At 42.3% G+C, this 24400-nt stretch overlaps 1 protein-coding gene across 1 annotated transcript in view; it reads right to left on the bottom strand.

Moving 5' to 3' along the window:
- Positions 1–24400, bottom strand: part of DIP2C (disco interacting protein 2 homolog C) — a 377029-nt gene that overhangs the window by 16550 nt on the left and 336079 nt on the right. The window contains exons 30-32 of the mRNA XM_040967822.1: positions 18980–19148; positions 15940–16110; positions 3354–3415 (exon numbers count right to left, since the gene is read on the bottom strand). Coding sequence (XP_040823756.1) covers positions 3354–3415; positions 15940–16110; positions 18980–19148 — 402 coding nt within the window. The remainder of the gene's footprint in view (positions 1–3353; positions 3416–15939; positions 16111–18979; positions 19149–24400) is intronic.

Raw genomic sequence — 24400 nt, 5'->3', positions numbered from 1 at the left:
GGGTCTTCCGTTTCTCTGCCTTCTGGCTACTGAGCATGCATCCATAGCTGCCTACCCAGTGTGATGAGGGCACACTTCCTCTTGGACAACCCTTCTGACCAGGTCTGGCATGACTCTTTCTAATGGGAACAGAGTGAAGGATGGAGTGAGCCCGGGAGCCCAGGAGGACAACCGCACTGCCTCGGTGCTGGGGCACCGGGGTGAGGTGGGTATGGCAGAGGGAGATGCAACAGAGCAAGTGCTGTCCCCTGGCAGGAGCAGTGCTCTGCACTCCCAGGGAAGGGCTGCCGGGGCAGAACCAGGACTGAAAGACGGACGCTAACGATCCAGAGGACAGCCTGGCTTCTCAATTTTCTACATAAAATTCTGAAGGAGAGAAAGACAGTGGAAGACTTGGAAGGACATTCTGTTGGAGTCTGGGAGATCCCACTGTGATCAAATAAGGGCACACTGTCGCATGAGTGTGCCAGAGATCACATGTCCAGCAGCAGCCTCCCTGACCCCTCTAATAAGAGTTAACACCATGTTAATACAATCTGTGCTATTACGACAGTTACATCTAATAATGTGTAACTGCATAGCAGTTTCCAGGTCACAAAGCACTTCTAATTCTGTTTTTTTTTCTAAATAATGAGCTGGGAGTATAGTCGGGGTAAAGTGTAGATTATCATATCCAATTAGCATAAAACCATCACTTATAAAGATTATTGACTTGGGAAAGGTCAAAGACATGGCACCTCACACAGAAAGCCCGGCCTGGAGTCCAGGTCTCCATTCTTTCCGGCACAGCGATATTGATCTGACTACTGAACTTTCACCTCTATTTTTACACGCTGTACTGGCTGTACTTTCATTTCACTTTTCTTAAATCAGATATTATCTCAACAGGCAGCTTTTTCACTGTGAAGACGACCAAAGAGTAGGTTGCCTCAGTTCCTGAGACAGTCAATATGTTTCAGGGAAGGGGAGCATCCCTGAATCCCCACACGATCACCTTGTCTGATTTCCAAGGACTCACAACACAACGGGATTTGTGTCTCCAAGGTGGGCAGTGTCTACCCTCACTGTCTTTGTGTATTCTTGTCATGCGTCTGGAAGGCCAGGCTCCAGACAGGTCTGCACCAACATTGCTCAGCCTGGTACTCTCAAATGGCTTGCCGCTCACTTGTTGAGTAGGTTTTACTATTATTGATTTATCTTCTCAAACTTTAGAGTAAAACAGGTTTTCAAGCCCAGAAGCTGTAACTGGAAAATGGCATGGCCCCAGGAAAAGCTATTTCACATCTCCCTAAAAGTTTCTGAATTTTGAAAGTGTTCCAGCTGGAACTTTGATATCTTGTTGCTGATGGTCTGGGGACAGACAATCTTGTTGTCCTCTGGCTTCCGGCCTGTCGTGACGGCCTCTAATTACAGTTCTGTATCTTAGAGCAGTAGTTGTTTTGAACAGTGAGGGCTAACTCAAGAGCCAGAGGGGGCAGAAATGTGGCCCACAAGTGGGATAAAGTTATAGCCATTGGCCTGGTTTCTCATTCTTGGCACTGCTGACATTGTGGTCATGTGCTGCCTTGGGCAGCACCCCCTGGCCTCCACCAACTAGATGCAAGCAGAACCACTTCCCACACTGAGCCAATCAAAAGCCTTCACACATGATCAGATGTCCACCCAGGACACAGACATCCTGACGAGAGCTTGTGCTGGGGGAGTGGTGATTGCCCAGGCTCTCCAGCAGCTGTACAGGGGAGGCTAGCTGGCAGAACCCAGTCTCCTCCTTGGTGGTCTCTGCACTCCACCCCAATACACCTACCCACATGGGAAGCAGCAAGCAGTGGCTCCCATCATTCCCTCCATGTCTCCTACCTACTAACCACATAGTGCCATGTGTCAGCAAATGAGTGAAAGCAACAATACAGAGGAAATAGCAAGCACAGTACCTGGCACATCAATGACTCTTAATGACACTAATGTCAGGGTACACACATTATGTAAGCAAAAATCAAAAGGTACCGTGTAACCACCAAAAATAGAAATGACCTGGTTAAAGTAGGAAAAGTCTGCAGTAAAAACTCCTTCCCTCCTGGGTATCTCATTAGATCCTCCTTGTTGCGCCAGGAGTCCTCCTAAAGGCATTCTCAGCTGACCTGACCATACCCTTTTCTGTTCAGAAACACACAACCACTTACCACTGGACAGAACTGGTGACTTGACTGCTATTTAAAAATTCCACAGAAAACATGTTCACATAAAATTTCAATTCATATAAAGAAATATGGGAGGAATGTTATTTTAAAGATGTATTTATTTGAAACAGTTACACAGAGAGAGGAACTGATCTTCCACCTGCTGGTTCATTTTTCTAGATAGCTGCAGTGGCTCAGGCACTTGGGGCATCCTCTGCTGCTCTCCCAGGAGCATCAGCATGGAGCTGGATCAGAAGTGGAGCAGCTGGGACTGAAAGTTGGCAATGCACATGGTGTCTTCCCCTGCTAGGAATGCTGCTAAATGGGGTCTTACTACTGCTTTCAGGTTACATTGGTGGGGAGCATCTGGCCCAGGGGCCGTCCAAGGTCTGCAAAATCCTCTAGTGCAGACCTGTCAAATCATTTGTATGTGGGGCCCAACTTCAATAAAACTACAGCAGGTTCATATAGCAAGGCTGATACTACTGTATGGCCCATGATGGATGTTACAAGTATCTAATGCTCCTTGGAAGAAGATTCTATCCCTCAGCCCCATTAGAATGCTGGGTAGAAAAACACAGGTCACATTACTGCGGCTACCCAGTGAAGTGTCCATTTGCAAAGCTGGAGCCACCCTGCTAAACCCCACACCACTTTATTCATAAGATAACCCAACTTCAGGGTTGGTATTTCTGGCTCCACAGGTTAAGCTGCTGCTTCTGATGCTGGCATCTCACATGAATGCCAGTTCACACCCCAGCTGCTCTGCTTCTGATCCAACTCTCTGCTACTGTGCTTGCCAAGGCAGTGGAGGATGGTTCCAGTGCTTGGGCCCTTGGCCACCCATGTGGGAGATGTGAATGGAAATCCAGGCTCCTGGCTTCAGCCCAGCCCAGTCTTGACTTTTGTGGTCATCTGGAAGCCAACCAACAGGTGGCAAAATCTCTTTTTACCTCTCCTTTTAAGACTGATTTTAAAATTGATAAATACATCTTCTGATAAACATTATTTTAAAATGTTAAAATTTAAGAAATGTTTTTAAAAGATTATTTATATTTGGAGCACATCAACATTGGTGCCTTTCTTCTCAAAGTGTACCTTTAGTTAGGTAGCCAATAAAATAAGATAAAAATAAAATAAAATGAAATAAAGGAAAGCAGCAACAGTGTACTGTACCTGTCATGCCTCAGTGCTCTCATATCAACATAGACAGTGGTTGGGTCAGGTCCTGAGGTGCCCTGTGAACAGTAACACAGCAAGGTTAACTCCAGTTTGTGCAGAGGGAACCTGGGCTCAGTGCTTCCTACTAGCTGGTAAACATTTCTCTGGTAAGCTCTTAAACTGGGGGAAAAAAAAAACCCAAAAGCCTCAAAACACAAAAACTATACCTCTCTCCAAGCTACCTGTCAACCTTTTTGATAATCAAAGTTCCAGAAGGAATATCTTGTTAATACTGGATTTTCAGATAGCTCGACTACCAAATATATAAAAAAGAAGAGACATGCCATGGGTTTTGCTAAGTACTGCCAAGAAAATGGTTGGCTGTAAAAGCAGGTTGTCATGGGCATGAAGCATCATTTCCTAGAAATTCTGACTACATGGTATCCAAAGAGGAGAATTTTTAGAATTCAGGATACTGAAGGAAACTTGTGATCTGAGCTGAAAGATTGCAACTGGGAGATCTAAGAGGATGGTTCTTTATAGTTCTGCTTGTGTTTTAATTCTCCAGTCTCAAGAAATTATCTAAGTCCTTGCTACAAGAAGGTTGTATGTGTATATCCTGGTCAACTGAGTAGAACTTTGTGGTACGAGCCATCTATTTATTACAAGGGCCCAGACATATCATATTGACACCATAAATCATTTCAAAATATGCTGCGTTGGGCCTGGTGTGGTAGCTTAACAGCTGAAGTCCTTGCCTTGCATGAGCCAAGATCACATAGGGGCACTGGTTTGAGTCCTGGCAGCCCCACTTCCCAGCCAGCTCCCTGCTTGTGGCCTGGGAAAGCAGTCCAGCACGGTCCAAAGCCTGGGACCTGCACCCTTGGGAGATCCAGAAGATGCTCCTGGCTCCTGATCAGCTCAGTTCTGGCAGTCACAGCCACTTGGTGAGTGAATCAGTAGACAGAAATCTTTCTGCCTCTCCTCCTCTCTGTATATCTGACTTTCCAATAAATAAATAAATCTTTAAAAAACAAATCTGCTGGGTTAACTTCTGATCAGTGATTTCTGCCTATGTAAGTGCAATATTATTAAGGCGACATTATAAAACAACGTCTCATGTAGACAATTTAGGAAAGCAATTTAATACTCTGGAAAAAGAACTCACATCAAATTTGTCAGAACAAAGAGAGCCCTTCAGAACTCATTTGAAGATCTACTCTAAAGTTCTTCAAGAAAGAATCCCAATTTTGCACCAAAGGTGAATTAAATGGAAGGCAAAAACAAAAATAAAGAAATACTCATTAAAATATATACTATTTAACAACTCTGGTCTTTGATCTCTTACTACCAGGGAAAAGGGAAAAAAGAGCACATACAAATTAGGTCCTGGGTGCAAGATTAAACGGACATGCAAAGAGGATTCTTTCTCACCTACCTGAGACTATTCACTCTGTGTTTCAGTCTAGCACTGACTAGTTTGATGTTTTAAGTAAGGCAAAATACACAACTACTGAAAGTGAATTAAAAACAAATATATATATATATCAGGAAACAGGTGACTAAAATCAGTGGAAAATGATGCAAAATGGAGATGAATTCAAATTGGCAAAGGAATCACTGATCATGTACAACAGAAATGTGGCATATGTCACATGTTGAAACATTTGAAACGATATGGGCAGTGATATCATCCTGATCCATTAATACCTGCCATCACTAGGGTCTCACAGATCCTCAAGATTTGCCCTCAACTTCCAGCCTGTCCCATGGCTGGAAGTGGGTAGGGTGGGAGGGAGGCAGGCATGTACCACTGTGATGAACAGAAAAGTCCCCTACCTGCTCAGCCAGTGTCCACAGCCTGTGGGGCTACAGCGGCAGGGGAGTGGGAACAAGAAGAAAGGAGAGAACACCAAACCAACAAAGAACAAAAAGGAACAACACATACACAGACACATGAACAAAACAACCCAACAGTTAGAAATGGGATGCAGAAGAGGGAGGGTGAGGGAAGAGAATGCAGAAAGCAGGAAACAAAGTAAAAAGAAGATCAAAAACAATGTCAAGTATGGAAACTGCTCAAATTAATCACTGTACCGTTAAAAGCTAAAAGAAATTCTTAAAGAATGTCAACATATCCACAGGGCAACAGAAAAGAGTAATTGATGACTAACCATGGACACATAGATCTAATTTTTTTTTAATATAGAAGGTAGATGCTATTATCAGACAGTTCAATTATATTGGCTATAGATGTTGACCTTCTTTTGTTGAATAAGTATCAAGTATCTGGTTATAAAAATGAAGGACAGCCTGAAATTTTTTTACATCTAACATTAGCATCTCTAGCTCTATTGATTGAAACTATTAAAGGGAAGGAGGCAGATTTAAAGCAGGAAGGAGCCAAACATTGGGCTCTTAGAAAGTAGAGCTTAGTAGCCTGACAAGGGTAGTATCCTGGGTTAGCCATCATTGTCACTGTTCTCCACACAGAAATGGTCAACTCCCATTTCCTTTATGTTCATGATTTTTGTTATCTGCTTGCTATCTTTATGACTCCAGCATGGTGAAGAAACTTCAGAAGGGAAAATTCTTGGATGTAACACATTCTCCTTTGAACCTTTCAGGTGTATGCCAAACATTCCAGAAAAGGGCAAAAAGTAGACAATTCTTCATAGGCACTGGATTGATGTTTTTTCTACGGACTAGTCCCAACACACACATACACACATATTCCTTACAGTGATGACTACCAGGCAGACACCCAGAGAGTAGCACTGATTCAAAAATGGAGTTTATACAGCCTGAAATCTGGTAACAGACAAAGCCACACAAAAGTGGAACTCAGTCTAAAAAAAAGCACTGTCTAAAGATTTTCCATTCTTCTAGGACTTCCTTCACTTTCCTGGGCGCGGGGACTGCTATGTCTCCACATCCTCCTTTTTGCAAACCAGAGGACACAAGGACACCAAGTGGGCTGACAAAGGTGTGCACAGTCTTCAGGAAAAAGAACCAGCAAAGTTTAACGCAATGACTTAAATCAGTGTCCTCCTTCACCATTCCTTGAAACCTAAATATTACCTGGAACAAAAATAATATTCACTCTGAATTACCCTGATTCACAAGGTTTTGTTATAAGAGCTCACAGTAGTGTCTCAGGAAAGCCACTGTATTACTACCGGGCCATTCTTTTTTCTCTCAATGTGTATGGAGGAGATAATTGTGTGGAAGTACTTAGGCCTATGCACTAATAAAATAACAATAAAGGAGGCAACGAAGGTTAAAAAAACAGATGTTTCTAAATGGCAAAGGCCCTAAAAAAATCTGAAATCTCAAAATATATATCGAGACCTGTGTATTTGACAAAAGATCTTCCACTGCCAAACAATATAAAACATCGCTCCCCTGAGATCCTGAGCCATGCAAGTACCCACACATACTTTAAAGGTCCTGCATACTTAACAAAGTTACCTATTCCAGCTCAAGCTTATTCAGAAATGAATGTAAAAAGTTTTAAAATGACAAGTTACTTAGGTCAGAAAGGAAGATACGTTTTAAAATTGCATAACAAAAATATCAAATATACATTTGACAGTTACCCATTGCTCAAAAGTGTGCTGTATGAGTTTTGTAGTATTGCTTGTAATGTGAACAGCAGATACAGACTCATGTCCAAAATATGAACACACAAACTTGGACACAGCTGAGCAGCTCAGCTGACTGGTCACTTTCCTATTTGGATTCACATCATGCTACAATCAGCACAATCTAGTAGGAGCATGTGGGAGTCCACTAAGCAGAAATGGCTGAAACTGAGAAACACTTTCAAAGCCTTGACACTGGAAGTACAGCAATCAATAAGCAGCTTGTATGATCTACCTCTATGCTATTTTCCTAATAGCTAAAGGTTGATTACTTCTTTGTAGTGCAACTGCCGAAAGAAGTTCTCTATCTACATGGAACTGTGGGAATTCGGAAATGTTACAGGCGTAGAGGAGCTTTAATGTGATGTGAGCAAGGTGTTCAAAATGTTAACATTTCACACCCTGTCTCTACCCCAGAGCCCAGAAGGATTTCCCAATGGTCTTGGGAAGACAGGATGTGTTGGCCTGGGCTTTGGGTCACCTTTTCTCTTGTTCTGCCCACACTCTTCCCTTCCAACTTTGATTCCCTTCAGTACTCAGTCTTCACCCTTGTGAGTGTTCCTGGCTGGCACATTCTTGCTCTTGTCAACCCTCATTCATCTTTGGCGGAACGTCTGTAAAGCATAGCATTTGCCTCATCTGAGAATCGTCATCTGTACTCAAGGACCAGGTTGTGTGTTGTTGGTCATGATTTCTGTCTCCTCTGACATTGGCACAACTCATGGCATGCAGCAGGCATCTGGCATGCTTTAGAGGACACGAGGAAGTGTGTCTTATGTCACCCTTTGTTCTTCTGTCACTGGATGTATTTCATCTGACTGCTGGTAAAGTGTACCATTACACTGAACTATTACTCTTCAAATTATGTTGGGAATATCTGAGCTTTAGGCTCTGTGTGGATATGATTCTATTAAATAGAATTTCTTCCCAGATTTTTTTCTTGGCCACCTACCCATTCCTATCTTCTAGAAACTGCAATTGTACATATGGTATATGCCTCACAGTTCAATGAAATTTTTGATCTGTAGGTTGATTCTCGTATTCCTTGATTGTCTTCACATTGCTCTGCTGCCACATTTCCTCTCACCTCTATTTTCAGGAACTCTCCTATTGCATGCATTGTAGATTACCTATTGTTGTTTCATAGATTTTACTCTTACATTTTATTTTTATTTGTTTCCTTGTGTTTTATTTTGGAAATTTTCTGTTGATGGGATTTCAAGCTCGCTCAATATCCTTTTCCTTTTCTATATCCAATAATCTATTTAGCCTTGGGAAAATTTTTATTTCCAATAAAATTTTAATTTCTAGCACCTCCATTTTAACACAGTTTTAATCTTTTTTTTAAAATCATATCTGCTATCACTTCATAATATAGTAAACCTTAAATAGATTTCTGAATATACTCACACAATTATTTTAAAGTCTGTGATAATTACAACTTACTCTAAGGACTGACATTGTTGACCATTTCCTCTTGTGACTATAGCAGACTTTCTCACTCTTTTGTATGTTTTTTACTTACAGTCGGTACAAGGTTGGTTTCACTAGCCGACGGTGAGATCAGGACTTGGGATTTGAGCAGAAGTCTCTGCACTTGATAGCCTGGAGACTGGCTGTTCGAACCACCGGGAATCTCTCTGCAGCTCAGATGTTTGCTTTCCAGACTCTCTTTTGCCAGACCTATCCCAAAGTTCACAGTGCTATTTAATCCTCCAGCCTAGTGAAGGAGGATACACTGTACTTAGCGAAAGCCCAGAGGTCCAGAAAGAGATGCTGCATCCCCTGGACGTCTCATCACAGTCTACTGGGGACTAAACTCTTCCTATGATTATCACAACATTTCTGATAGATGGATGAAAACACACATTTAGCACCTGGCAGCTCCGAAACTGGCAGGTTCAATGTGGCAGTAACCCCCAGTGCCCAGCACAGATGAGACACACAAAAATGTTGACAGTTGAAGGTTTAATGTTCCTTTTCTTTATTCCTTTCTTATCCCCCAGTCTTCTAAGTCTTTTCATGGAAGGCTGCAGTTTTGTCTGCAGGCCATGGAACCCTGTACTCATATGGAGTACCACGACGAAATGCAGAGGGTGCATCGAAGACACTGAGAAAATCCTGCAGTCAGAACTGCGCGGTAACTCCTGATACCCTGGCTTGGCGACACAGGGTAGAGTGCCTCAGGAACTGTGAGGGTGAACGCTGAGTTATGGCAACTTTCTTGTGAGTGAGAAAATGTTTGACTTGAACCATGGGGCCATTTTTGTGGCCCAGCAGGATAAACCGCCTGTGATGCCAGCACCCCTTGCGTGTGCCGGCTGCTGTCCCAGATGCTCCACTGCTTGCTCCCTGAGGATGAGTCTGGGAAAGCAGCAGAGCATTCAAGTGCCTGGGTCCCTCTACCCACGCGGAGACACAGATGGGGTTCCAAGCTCCTGATTTCAGTCTAGGTAATTGCAGCCATTTGAGGAGCAACCTAACAGATGAAAGGTCTCTTCTATTCTCCTTAACTCTGCTTTTTAAATAAATCAATCTTTAAAAAAAAGACTGAAAGCGTGTATTGAGGGATAGATTGGAATGACCATGTGTCATTTTCTTTTTGGTCAGCAAGCACAGGGGTGCTCTTTGTATGTTTGTACCTGGGGAAGTCTCCAACCTTTTTTTAAAGAGTGATTTATTTTTATTGGAGAGTCAGATATACAGAGAAAAGGAGAGACAGAGAAGAAGATCTTCTGTCCACTGATTCACTCCCGAAGTGGCTGCAACAGCTGGAGCTGAGCCGATGTGAAGCCAGGAGCCTGGAGCTTCTTCCGGGTCTCCCACACAGGTGTAGGGTCCCAAGGCTTTGGGCTGTCCTCGACTGCTTTCCCAGGATACAAGCTGGGAGCTGGATGCCAGGATTAGAACCAGCGGCCATATGGGATCCTGGTGCATTCAAGGCAAGGACTTTAGCTGCTAGGCCACTGCACCAGGCCCAGTCTGCAATCTTAAGTCCTGATTGATACAGAACTTATAAGGACACCCAGGAATCCCACTCCTCTGCCTTCCTAAGAAGGATGGTGGGGCAGATAACCAAGCTTCTGCCCATCAGCTGCCTCCACTCAGAGCAGGAATAAGTTGAGCTCCTACTCGGGGCAAGGAAGGCATCTGAATGGGAGAGAGGTGTGGTGGAAGTCACTCTGATGGGGACAGCTTGTGTCTAGACACCGAGTGAGTGATGCAGACATAAAAGTGTGTTGTTTCAGGAGCCTGTGCAATGGCTCAAATGGCTAAACCTCAGCCTTGTGGTGCCAACATCCCATATGGGTGCCACTTCGTATCCTGGCTACTCAACTTCCGATTCAGTTCCCTGCTTATGGCCTGGGAAAGCAATAGCGGATGGCTCAAAGACTTGGGATCCTGCACTCCCATGGGAAGAAGCTCCTGGTTCCTGGCTTCCAACCAGCTCAGCTCTGGCCACTGCTGCCATTTGCAGAGTGAATCAGCAGATGGAAGATCTTTCTCTCTGTGAATCTGCATTTCTAATAAGAAGTAAGTCTTTTAAAAATAAAATGAAAAAAAAAAAAAAAGCATGGTGTCCTTCTAAGGACATGTCTGTGGCACAAGTGGTTCCTGGCCCTCCAGTTCCCGTGGGAATTCTGAGTTACCCAGTGATCTTTTCATAAATTCTTTATTTAAGTTGCCCAAGGAAGCTTTCCACCTGAACCCCCAGGATCTGAGACAGCACACATGAGTAGGAGAGGCCCCAACAGTTTCACCTGAATGTGAAACCCATGGCAACATCTCATTTACTTTTGCTTAAGCTGACAGCTGTGTTGCAGGAAAAGGAAGCAAGTAAATTAAAAACTCTTAGAAATTCTGGAATTCCTGAAGATTTACATCACTCTCCGGGCCGTCTACTATTATATCTTCTCATCAATCTACACTCTACACCTCTGTCAGCTGGGCGGCTGAAGTTCTCTTTTGATGTGTGAGTGTCATGGTTTAAGGTAGCATGTAAGTGCTAATATTAATTTCACAAAGCCCTTTATGTTAAAGTTCCCTTTTTAGGTAAATCATTATTTTTCGTATATATTTATCAAGTTCAAATTTTCTGTTTCAGCTTTTCCTACTGAGGTCACTTTTAGAAAATAGAAGGCTTTATCTGTCCCTTTCCCTCCTTCGCTGGAAAGAGAGTGCCGATTTCCTGTTTGATATCAGATTTAGCCAAGGACCTGGCACAGTTTTTGAAGAGCAATTGTGACTGTGTGAAATATCTTTTCAAATGAAGGCTAAAAAGCAAATGACATTTGTAGTAGTGTTGCACTAAAAAGTTTATGTTAAAGCTAATTAAATCTCATGGGTAATAACTCGATTTTTCTAATGCCCATGTTTTTTGCCAAGTTCTACAAATTCAAATTGTTTTAAAGCATCTTTGCAGCTAAGGTTCTGGAAGATGTCATTGCGCAGAACAACAAATGCCTCATATGTGCTTCTAAATTGATTTCTGTTTTTATTTCCTAATTTTGTTAATTAAGAAAGTTCACTTAACTTCTCTGGGCCTTTGTTTCTCACATCTGAAAATTAAATGACTGAACTTTATCCTCAAAGAATGTGGGAGGGATAGATGCTGTCTGACCCAAGGGCTCAACATAACTGCTGGAGAATGTACTGGTGGTTTTCTTTTTTGAGTACTGATGTCTTTCGTTTTTCAAGGCCAAGGCCTTGGACTTATGGTTTGATATGGAAATACTACTGAAAGCTTACAGAACAGTAATTCTTCCATTTTCATTTGCAGATAAGACTGACACGTGACAATGCCAGGTTTTAATTGGTGGAGACTCATACTACGGCTTCCTTTCAGAGAGAACAGAGCAGGGTTGTGTGGTCTTTTCACACAGCAGACTAGACTCTAACCAAGTAAGTGTCCACTTAACGTCTCCAATGAGAGTCATACTGAAATGCACGATTGGCATGGATATAGGAATCAATTTTCTCTGTTTTTAGGAAATCCATTGCACATCAAGGGATGAGTGTTTAGTATGAGGGATGCTGTGCTGGGCTGTGAGGGAGACTCCTTAGTGGAACCGTGCTCCTCTAACACAGCCGTTAACAGAGGAGACAGGGCAGAAGACACTGGCATAGTTGTAACGCATATGAGGAAACATGTAGTACTTGGAAGAACCTACACTCCATGCCAGGGGAATACAGAGGAAGGCAACAGAAAAGACCTCTGGGCAGATCTGGAGGAGGAGCAGCTTGTGACAGGTCTGAAGAGGCCACATCAGGCAAAGACCAGTGTGAGCTCATGTGGCTCCCAGTGAGGAAAGTAATTTAGTACAACACTGACCAAACAGGCAAGGGAAACAGTTAAGGCTGTAATGGTGAAATGATCAGGGTGCTATAGATGAAGACTACTAAGGTAAATTTAAAAAATAACAACACTAATTTACCTCAGTATAGTGTTATAATTTCACACATCAGACACATTCTTAAAAGTGTTCATCACTGGGGTTGGTGGAGTTGAGTTGCAGTTTGTAATGCTTGTATCCCATATGAGACACTGGATTTGGGTCCCAGCCACTCAGCTTCCCCTCCAGTTCCCTGCTAACAGACCCGGGGAGCTGGCACATGATGGCCCAAGTCCTTAAAGCCCTGCCACCCAGATGGGAGAGCTGGACAGAGCTCCTAGCCTTGGCTTTATCCTGGCCCAGACCCAATCATGGTGACCATCTGGGGAGTAACTCAGTGTATGGGAGATTCTCTCTCTCTCTCTGTCCCATCATTCTGCCCTTCAAATAAAGATGTCTGTTTTTTAGACAGATTTTTTTACTTGAGTTATATCTATAGTCAGAGGAGAGGCAGTGAGATCTTCTTTGTGCTGGTTCACTCCCCAGAGGCTTCAATGACTGGGGCTGGGCCAGGTTGCAGCCAGGAGTTTCCTCAAGATCTCCCAATGTGGGTGCAGGCCCCAATGACCTGAACCATCACCAAATGCTTTCCCAGGTGCATTCGCAGGGAGATGGGTGGCAAAACACAATGATTCGACTGAAAACAAACACTCCCGCTGACTAATGTCTAAAGTGTTGGTAAGTTCTGGTGCTCCCATGCAAAAACTGTTAACTGCTTTGATTTCCTCAAACATTCAGGTGCAAGGTCTAGAACTTGAAATTTTATGATTATTTCCAGATAGATGGAATTATAGTGTTATAATTTACTTACTAGTTAATCTGATTTTTATGGCTTTATCCTTAAAGTATTTTTTTGTTTAAAAAGAAATCCAACCCACACAAAATGCAGAAACATTTTGTTTCACTTACTCCTGTTCCACATTTGTTGTGTGTCAGGTTCTACAGACATGTCAGCAAGCAAGGGAGGAACTTTCTGTCCCGACTTTGAACTATATTGGCTTTACTTTTGTTTGGTAGTATCAGATTTCTTAATTTTGAAAAACTTCATACAAAATGATTGTTTTCCCTGACCAGCTCTGTGTTGAGGCTTTTAAACTTCCTTCTACTTTTGCCTGGATTCTAGTACCAGTCCCACATTCCTGTGTATGTTGCCTCCTCATTGCTCACCTGCTACTGAGGTTTTCCTAACTCACTCACCATTGCCTTCCCGTGCCCATGTTATTCACGCTTTTTTTTTTTTATCCAACTTATGTTTACTAAGAACGTTTTCTTCATTTCTTAAAAAAAGTATTAAGGTTCACTGCCAATCTCATGAGCTATAAGAAATGTTCAATTATTTTGAATTTACTTGTCATACAGTTGAACCCAGCTTAAATAAGGCCACTTCATGCCATGGATCTGCCACACCAGCAGGTGGAAAAACATAGGTGACTGTCATTAGAGGTTTCTTCCCCACAGCAAGCTTGGATGTGACACCACACGCCTTACCTAATTCTGAGGTGGAACAAGGGTCCTGGCCACAGGCCGAGAGTCTGAATTTCTTTGTAGAAGTATGTTAGTTAATTTATCCCTATCAGATACTTAAATAGCACCACTAATAGAACGAAATTCTAGCTGAAAATGAATTAGGAATAAAACACACAAGCAGACAGAAATGGAAAATGTATAAACATCACTGAAATGTTGCAAACATTGCAAATTAGCACCGTGACCTCTGACCAGCAGTACTGACTTTTGATTGAGTAGTTGTACAGATGGCACTGTTCTCCATAAAAATATATTGCTACTTCTTATTAAGAATATCAAATCACATTCACTCAACATTCTTACAATACATGTTTGTTAAGCAGCCGTCATGTGCAGGTAGATTGAAGGTGCTCAGGATACAAGGACGCCCCAACTACTGCATCAGCCTCTTTTAGCTCCTAGATAGTTCTATTCCTGACCCCATGTCACTTTATTACCATTTTTGGCCTCTTTTTCTAAATTATAATATTTTTTCCTACTCAACGGACTGCTTTCCTTTATACTTTATCAGCTCCTGGTTAGTTTACAAAGTATCTCCAAACATTTTGGACTTATGGGAGTAGGAATAAATGAATTATTAAGTGATGAAAGATTAAAACATTACAGGTACTCTTGGCCTGGGTAGCTATAAAATTTTACATTTGTCAAACAAAGTGTTACAGAACTTTGTCACCTGCTGTCATGGATGAGAGCTAAGAGTTTATTTGGAATTAAATCCTTGCTCTTCTTCCTTCAGTCCCTTCAATGCGTCAGGAAAAAAGCCCAGATAAACTAATATCCCGGTGGCCGTGTGCCAGTGTCTGATCTGTTCTTGACCTTCTCTCGTTTGCAGAAAGGAAGGGTTCCACCCTGCTACTGCTGAATTTATTTATGAAGGGAATTTCTGCATCTCCTATTTCTCCTAATAGAAGAATGGCTACATTTAAAAGAAACAGATAAAGGTGAACAGGGAGAACAAGACTTCAATACTTAAAGAACCTGTTTGATAATATAAATCCAACTCTTCAGATCAATTCTTAGAAAAAGGAATTAATTACAATCATGGCACAAGATTTAATGGACTCTTGACAGGCATGTGGTAGTTTGTAACTTTTTAAAAAAGGATTAGATTCAAAGAGGAAAATAAAAAGCAGAAGGGATCGTCACATAACAAACTTTCCAGAAGCTTTTAAGTAGCTGTGTTTTCTTTAGGGAGGGACTGGCTACGGGGAACAGGAGGCTGTTTTCTCAGACAACGCAGTGGCTGGCTCCGATCTCCCAGCACAGGCAAGATGAAGTCAGACCCGGAGGTCAAGTCGTGCAGTGAACTCGGGCATCAAGCCCTGTGGTTCCGCCAGGCTCAAACCAGCTCTGGCTGAAGTCAGAGCAAGAGCTCTGGGCCACGGCACGCCTCCTCGCTTTCCCTTCCTTCCTTACAGCAGCCCTAACCAACCAAGTTTTATTCTCTGGACAGCGCTGCATTTTAGGAAATAAGAAAGAAAAAACAGCGAAAATGCTCAGATGGGAAATCATGGAAAAAAAACAAAAAGGCACATCTATCTTGGGAGAGCTCCCTCAGGGGCACCAATCAATCCCAGAGAAATGCAGCTCTGCTGGATCTGTATTCCCCTGACAGCAGCAAATGTCCTAACCCGCTTCACACAATACAATGCCTCCGGTGGAAACTACTGTCTATATTTATGAGATGAAGCACTCCAAGAGATAGGGTTTCTTTCCACGAGGAGACATTTCCTAGCATCTACTTTGTTTTTAATGTTGGCATTAAAGGGCAAACTGGTCTGGCAAACTGCTACTGCAATGACAAGAGTTAAAATGTGCAGGACACAGTAAGTGCTTTGAATGGTAATTATAGATAATGAATAGCAGCACATACCTTAATTTAAACAAGTGTGCACCAACTACATGCATTTGATTTGAAGCCTTTCTGGTAAGTGTAGCTAACTGTCACCCAGGGCGACTAGGCGAAGCAAGTCTGTGCTGTGCGCCTGCTGTTCATTCTTTTGACTCAGGGTATTTATTGATACCAGCGACACTCACCTGCAAGCAAATTGCCAGGTTCACTCTACAGCCAAATGAGGTGCTTACAGCCCGTGGATGGAGGCCCAGGTCTTTGAACAATTTGGAGAAGGACTGTGTGAGCGCTATCCGCGGCCGCTCCTCTGCCACAACAACGCAGGTCCTTACTCTGGACAAGTCCAGTCCTCGTGCCTACAAACAAGGACAGTGCCACTGCATCAGCCTTTGTCACGGAAAAGACTACCAGGGAGCCCACAGCCGCGACGGGAAAGGAAAACAAACCTTTATTTCTCCAGAGGGCATCAGCCTGGATCACTCCACAATGACTGAGCCCTGACCATCTTTTATCTTAAGCTTTTACAGGAACCCACGGGAGCAAGCAAGCAGGAAATACAGAAACAAATATGCAATCCAACGTTAGGGGCCAGGTAGCTCTGACTTGTTAGAGTTAGTTCTCTGGCTGTTAACAAATTTGGGGTTATTTCAGATTGCTGTGTTTCCTTCCTTTTTGGTTAGTGTTCTAATCTTCATCACCTCTGAGCAGGCCTGATACACATAGCCCTGACTACATCCACTTGTAGCCCTGACCCTGTGTCTGCGTGACTGCCATGGCCTTTGTTCAGGCTTTATCTTTGTGTCACCCTTTCCCTAGAAATCCCTTCTACACAACAAAAGAGTAAACAGGCTTTTCATTTTCAAGTCTATCTGTGCCACTAATTACATCATTCCAGGATGCTGGGGGAAAAATGAACACTTACTAAGGCTGTGATTACCAACATATTTTAAGCAACAGCAAGAAATAAATGCCAACTACCATGCAAAGGAAAAAGAACTTGCTAGATAAAAACAACTGAAGGACAACTTGGGGCAGGAGAAGCATTTGAACATAGTCTCATAAGCATGCATATGCAAGGACACACATCAGCAGGAAATCAGGAAAGTGGCATTTTTAAATGTAGGGGTGCAAAACCCCAATTGTTTGAACAACTCTGTAAAAGACTGTTCTTTACTACATTCCACATGACTTAAAATATCACAGATAAATTCTCATCATCAAATGTATCTCAGCTTCTAATGACAAGAGATTAAAACACGTCTCTGTTTCCGCACCAAATTTGGTCAGCTGAGCAAAACAGCAAAAAATTGCAGCAGCAACTCAGAGTTTAAAACACAAAAATCTTGGGGATCACAGCTGGCACCTCCCGAGCTGAGAGGAGGGAAGGCAAAGGGAAGAACAGGAACTGCACTTGGACATGACAGGGGGCACCAAATACTGGAGCAGAATCAGAGGTGTTTTAAAAGAACTGACAAAGGCTCGGCGCAATAGTGTAATGGTTAAGGTCCTTGCCTTGAACACTCTGGGATCCCATATGGGCGCCAGTTCTAATCCCAGCAGCTCCACTTCCCATCCAGCTCCCTGCTTGTGGCCTGGGAAAGCAGTCCAGGATGGCCCAAAGCCTTGGGACCCTACACATGCATGGGAGATCCAGAAAGAGGTTTCTGGCTCCTGGCTTTGGATCGGCATAGCCCTGGCCGTTGTGCTCACTTGGGGAGTGAATCAATGGACGGAAGATCTTCCTTTCTGTCTCTCCTCCTCTCTGTACATCTGCCTTTCCAATAAAATAAACAAATCTTTTAAAAAAAAGAACCAACAAAACCCAAACCATTCAGTCCCTCATGCATTCCTCAGGCTGGTTTCAGCACACAGATAAACTACCAGGGATTCCGAATGAGGAACACACACATCTTTGATGTTAACATTCATACGTAAATGTGATTGTATATGTGCAGTTACAGCACAGATCAGCATCTAGGCAGCACCAACTATAATTGTCACGCATGTATATCTGAGGAGCTATGCATTGTGGGTTTTAGAGTAAAAAAATGCAGCTCCCAGTTTACTAAACCCAACAACTTGCGAAAACTATAAAACTCCTCTGAAACAAAAGTTTTTCCAACCTTAAAATGGGGACAATAAATGAATAACTAAAATGTCTAATAGTCACTCGACTGTGTTAGTATTTCATTTTGGTGACTTGTGTGTGTGTATACAGCAACAGGGACATTTCATGAAAACGTGCTCAATCATTTATACTATTATACAGCTAGCCACGAGTAGTATCATATTTTATATGTTTCCCATACAGATACTGACATATAACAACCAATAATTACACATTTATTTATGATGGCTAACATCAAAATTACCTTTTACTTTGTTTTCTGGGTCAAGCTTAATTATCAGGTTTGGATAGAAAAGTACAGAAGAGACAAACAAACGCATTGCCTTATAATTTCTACATATATAAAACGACAAGCACAGTGAATAGCTCACAGGGTTATTCCCTCCCAGTGACTTGGAATTAAGGACAAGGTAACTTACTGTGAAAATATCTATTGAAATATCCTGTGCTTAAATGGACAGAAATAGTAATATTCTTACACAATGACAATTACTTAAACAATACAAACTGTTCACTGTTTACTTGATTACAAAATTAATTTTTTGGTAGGGTCCAGAATCTGAGGTGAGGATCCTTGCCAGTGAAGGGTTCATTGGATGTTAATAACATCATTCAAGGGCCACACAAAATTAACAACCTAAAAATCAGTCCTGTACAGATGTGCTGAAATTCAAGTCCTGACTGTGGATGCTGTGGCAGGGCCAGACCAAATGGTCTAATGGGTGTTACTTAGCCTGTCAGCAGGATGTCGCCACCTCTGGCTCTAGATCTATAAATGAAGGACTTCATAGAGAGAAAAAAAAAAAAAAACGAGCACCTAAATTCAAAACCAGCTATTCTAATGCTAGTATCAAAGTTAACTTCAACTAAGAACTTCATCAGAGAAAGCAAATTTGGGATCTTTCACACAGACCAAGCAGAATAAGAGACATCAATAAGGACAGTTTATTACCATCTGTGGCAATGAGAAAGAAAGTTTTCACATGAAAACCATGTGTTAGTGTCAGGTCACAGGCCGTCCCTCAGCCTTTGCACCTTGATCAACCCCAGCGATGCTCCTGCTCAGAGCCTGAGCCTGAGGGACCCCAGCTGCTTACCTTGAGGGATTCCGTCTGTGAGCCCAGCCCCTTGGTACACAGCTCCATCACCGAGTAGGAGCAGAACGTATCCCGGACTTTGTACTGACTCACAGCGAGCAGCCACAAGGCAGGGTTGGTTTCCAGCTCCGAGGGAGGGATGAGAATGGACTGGTGCCCCGAGTACACGCTGCGGAAACAGAGGCGGCAGTCAGCGGGCGCTCAGCAAGCAGGGGGAAGGAGGGCCGCGTTCATCCCGAGGAGCCGGGAGATCTTGAATGAGGCCTGTCCATCCTCGCAGAGGCGGGGACGAGACCCAGTCTGTAAATACAATCTGAAAGGAACAAGTACCGTGGGGAGTCGCTGCAGGGTCACTTACGCACGGCACCGTGAGCGACCTCTCAAGGCAGTCGCACTGCCAGGTCGGCCGCTCTCAGCAGAGAACACAGGTGCTGCATCTGGATGAACACATCTAGACGGAACCAGCACTGCTGTACTGGATGCCGTGCGGCAAGGGGTGTGTGGGTGGGTGTGTGTGTGTGTGTGCGCGCGCGCGCGCCGCGGATTCGGAACAGGAAATGGCAAACCACAGATTCTACCTGCTATTGGCAACATGGCCATCAATTGTTTACTTAGGCTGAGTAGTTAGGACAGGGTGTACAAGCTCTAAGATTTGATGAAATATCCATTTAACAAAAACTTATGGAAAACTGGAACCCAGACTAAGTGAAAGAAAATTCTAACCACTACAGGTAGTTAGTCATGCCACCTTCTAAAGTTTGGATTTTTAGTTTAATATGATCCTAACAAATCAGCAAATGCAAGAACTAGGGAGGGTATAGCCATTCTTTATCTTCACATGAACGTACACGGAGAGAAAGAAAAAGAGATAAATTACACAAACAAACTTCAAGAAGTTCACCGAAGAGGCATGTCATGAGTAAATATCTATAGTTATCAATGTTGTTGTGCCCAAAATAAAGTTATTTTCCCATTTTTCCATGAGCTTTCTGAGGTGCTCTAGAATATTACCATTACTCTCCAACCCATGGAGTGAACATAGAATCAAAGCAATGAAATCTTTTCCCAAACTGCATTTTAAGTGAAGGCCTTAAGGTTTTGTTTCTTGGTTTACTACCACGTCAATCTTAACCGAGTCTATCACACAATAATTCAGACAAGTCACTTGAGATTTAAATAAAAGGAATTTCCCAGCCACACAAAAATTTACAGATGAAATATAAATTTGGACCTCAACAACAGATGTGTTACAATAGTAAAGCCAATTCTTTTTTAAAGTGCCTGGTCTCATTTTAATTAAGAAAAGCAGAACGAGAAGGGGAATTAGGAGAGAGAGCAGAGGAGGAGCACACACACGCACGCACCCCAACCTTCATCTGCTGCTTCACTTCCCACAGACCCACAGCAACCAGGGCTGAGCGGGGCCTATGCCAGGGCCAGAAACTCAGTCTGGGTTTTCCGTATGGATCACAGAACACACGCCTTTGCGATGCCCCCCAAAAGCGTGTGTTAGCAGCAAGCTGGTGGTGTGGAAGCTCAGGAGGTACACGCAAACATCCAAAGCAGTGATTTAATCATTATGCCAAATGGCTGCCCTCATTTAAAAACATTTTAAAAACGGTTTGCTGGAGAGTTCCATCAGGTAAAGCAAGGTAAAGAAAGTGGCATCACTCACAATATCTACCTCAAATAGGACCTGGAGTATGCAAGTTTATTGAGAGAATGTGAGAGAGCATTCGGGGGGCAAGACCCCACCTCTAGTCTCTTCTCTACCAAAGCATCCTTTATTATTTTTTCTGTAAATGGTAATTTCATAAACATTGGGCCTTTTTGTGGCCTTTTCAATAGGTTTAATAGTTTTGAACTAGGAGATTTGTTATAACATATGTGTGTGGCGTGTGTGTGGAAATACCAGCTCTCAAATTATTACTCTGTTGTAAATCAGCTAATCTGTCCTAATATTTAAATTTTGTTGTGGTGAAACAAAAATCATCTAAATTTTTTTTTTTACCTTTTAAAACATTGTTATAGGTGAACTGTTGTAGTATTAACTTCCCTCACAATGATTTGCCACCATCATCCCGATCTACCTCCCAAACCTTTCACCCTAAACTGAAAAACTCCGTAGCCATTAAGTAATAATTACCCATTCTTTCCTCGTCTAATCCCTGGAGTCCTATATTCTATTTTTCATCTCCAAGAACTTGCTTATTCTAGATATCAGTGGAACTACACAACATCTGTCCTGTTCTGATATATTTCAGCTAGCATTGTATTTTTGAGGCTCATCTGCAATACAGCATGTGTCAGAACTGGAAAATCCCTAACAGTATATGTATGCCAAACTTTTTCATCCACTGATAGTTTATTTCTACTCTGCCCAGCTGTTAATGAGGCTCAACAAATGCTGTATCATTATTTGAGCCCCTTTTCTTGATCCTTTTAGATAAACTAGGAGTATAAGCACTGCAGTATCACGTGGCAACTTTGTGCTTAGCTGTTCTGGGACTCACTGAAAATTGGGACATATGAGGCTCTTTTCTATAGCAGCTTCACCATTTAACCACTGGCATGTATAAGAATTCCAAATTCCCACATTTTCCACTAACACTTGCTCTTTTCTAGGTTTTTGACTCTAGCCATTGTAGAGGATATGAAACTACCTTGCTATCCCAGTGGTTGGAACTGCAGGATGTTAAGTGTAATAAGCCAGGCACAGAAAGCTAAAAGTCATGTGTGAAAATGAAAAGAATTGATCTCGTAGAAGAGTGTGGAATTGCAGTCACTAGGAACTGGGAAGGGTAGGGAAAATGAGGGCTGGAGAGAGGTTTGGAGAAGGAAGCAACGTGGCATTCCAAGCCGCACAGTGTGACTGCAGTCCACAGTGATCTGTGATATATTTCAAACACAATGAAATAGTCTGAAAGCTCCTAATATGAAGAAATATTTCACATTTGAACAGTTTGAACTGCTGACTATCCTAATTTGATCATTACATGTGTTGTATATGTCTACTGTACTGCACAAATATGTACAAATATTATATGTAAATGAAAATTCCAAAACGCATTTTATAATAAGGTTCTTCCGTAGATTCAATGGCATTGCAACGCACCTGCACACAAACACTCTGAAGTAATTTAGTACAAGTAACATCCCATGAAACAAAATTTAGGAACAGTTTAGTGTAGTTCTTGGAGTTTGTGAAAACTCCAAGCAAAAGAAATTGCATTTAGATGTTCTTTTATCCAGAACTGAGGTCCTTTAAAAATCAATGCTTCTCTCTCTGGTTTAGAAAATCAACCCAAAAGGAGCTTTCCAACGTGTCTTATTTGTTTTCTTACATATGAGATTTACCATTCAGACAAATCTTAAAATAAGCTTCCAAGATGCTGGCTTTGTGGCACATGCAGAGGTCAAGCATTGCCTGCAGCACTGCCATCTATTAGGGCACCAGTTCAAGTCCTGGCTACTCTACCTGCAATCCAGCTTCCTGCTATTGTGCCTGAGGGAGCAGTGGAGCAGGTCTCAAATATTTGGGTCTCTCCCTGACAGTATGGCAAAGTCAATGGAGTCCCTGGCTCCTTTTGTACTGGTCTGGATCAGCCCTGTTTGTCAAAGCCATGTGGGGAGTGGACTGTTGGCAGGAAGATCTCTCTTTCTCTTTCTGTCAATTCTTTCTGTCAAACAAACATTTTACAAATTTCCTAAGAATTATACATATGGAGGGATCTCCAAGAAAAGCCCCATCTCCTTAGCAACATATTTTAGGTGTCACCTTATGCCTCTCACTTCCTCCTCTCTCTGCCATCCCTCTTCCCCACTCACACAGATCCTGCAGTCAGGTTTTATTTCACGGTCCATTATAGCTGAAACAAACATAACTCCACTTTGCAAGCTCCACCAGGACCCCTGAATAAGGGCTCTCATCCCAGCCTTTTTTCCTGTGATGGGAGACCTCTCTTCTAATGCCAACAGGAATTAGGACCGACTTTGTTGGCAGTTGATGCCATTATTTTCAGTCTCAATGCCACTCACAGCACTTACTCTAGGATCAGCCTACACATTACCTGGGTGTGTGACTTCGACTTAGATTCTTTCTCATTAGCTACTGTGCCAACTTCAGGTAGAAACTTCTAAGCAGTACTTTGCAAGAAGAAATGAAAAATCATGCATACTGACCTCTGCTAAATGGGGTCACACACCAGGTAAAAGCCTGAGACATAATGAGCCTACACATTATGCCTCTTATAAATCATAATTACGCACTAGGAAATATGATGCCACCACTTTGAGATGTAGCAGAACACAGTGCTTCTGTTAACACCAAAGCTATTTAGCCCAATCATGAATCACAGTTAACAATATGGCCTTAATCAGAGTTTCTATAATGCCTCTTATTACAGCTCAAATTCAGTTATTTCAGGCTAAACACTACATGTTTCCAGTGTCAGGTACCAAACATGATTATGGCAATCGTTTCCATACTGTTCTCATGGCTTTACTTCCCAGACGCTATCATAAAGAGATCCAACATGAAGAAAACAAAATACAAATATCCTATTCTAGCATTCTCAAGATTATGCAACAAGATTAACAAGCTGTTCAGTTGGAAATGTTAGCACCGGAAAGGAGTTAGAGCCACCAGGTGAATTCAAGGCTACAGATTTTCAGGCACGGCTGTGACAATCAAAGGGTGCTCAACTTTCTTCTTCACTGCCATAAATAAGGAGGTAACACTGTAAAGAAAATAATAAATCCTGGCAATAGAAGACAAGCCAAAACCTCTTGAACGGTTCAACTTGTCCCTTCTTTATTCAATCCGATCATGATTTTTTAGCTCTGGTGATCAACACACTCATGAGCAAAATAAAGCTACTTTGCAGCAAATTGCTTACTCTAAGAAAATTATTTTCTAGGAATTTGTAGAACTTGATCTGTAGTTCAGATCTTAACTCAAAACGACAAATAAATAAATAAATAAAAAGGATATTTTAGCACCTTAGATTTGGATATTACTAATTCAGGGGTTTCAGACTACTAACTCAATCAAATGCAGAGTTGAGAACTTTTACAGATAACAAGGAGCGCAACACGACCACACATCACCCGGAGGGCTCCACAGCTGAAACGCCCTCGTCGGCAGACTCACTATATATTTCACATACTTCTCTCTTTTTTTTCCATATACTTTTCTGTTAGAAACCACCGTTTCTATGTAGGTATGCTTTGCATACTGTAACATTCGTTCATTTTAAACATGTTTAGAGGAATTGTAGTAAACCTAAAGAGTTGTACAGAGAGCAGCACAGTGCTGTTCTAGAATATCTCCATCACCCTAGAGTATTTTTTCTGTGTCCACTTTGTCCATCTCATTTCCAACCCTAACCCCGGTCAATCACTAATCTACTTCCTGTCTCT

This window comes from Ochotona curzoniae, unplaced genomic scaffold (assembly GCF_017591425.1).
Source record: "Ochotona curzoniae isolate NIBS_2020 unplaced genomic scaffold, NIBS_Ocur_1.0 scaffold_4683, whole genome shotgun sequence".
Lineage (NCBI taxonomy): Eukaryota > Metazoa > Chordata > Mammalia > Lagomorpha > Ochotonidae > Ochotona > Ochotona curzoniae.
This window is presented reverse-complemented; position numbering and strand designations above follow the sequence as displayed.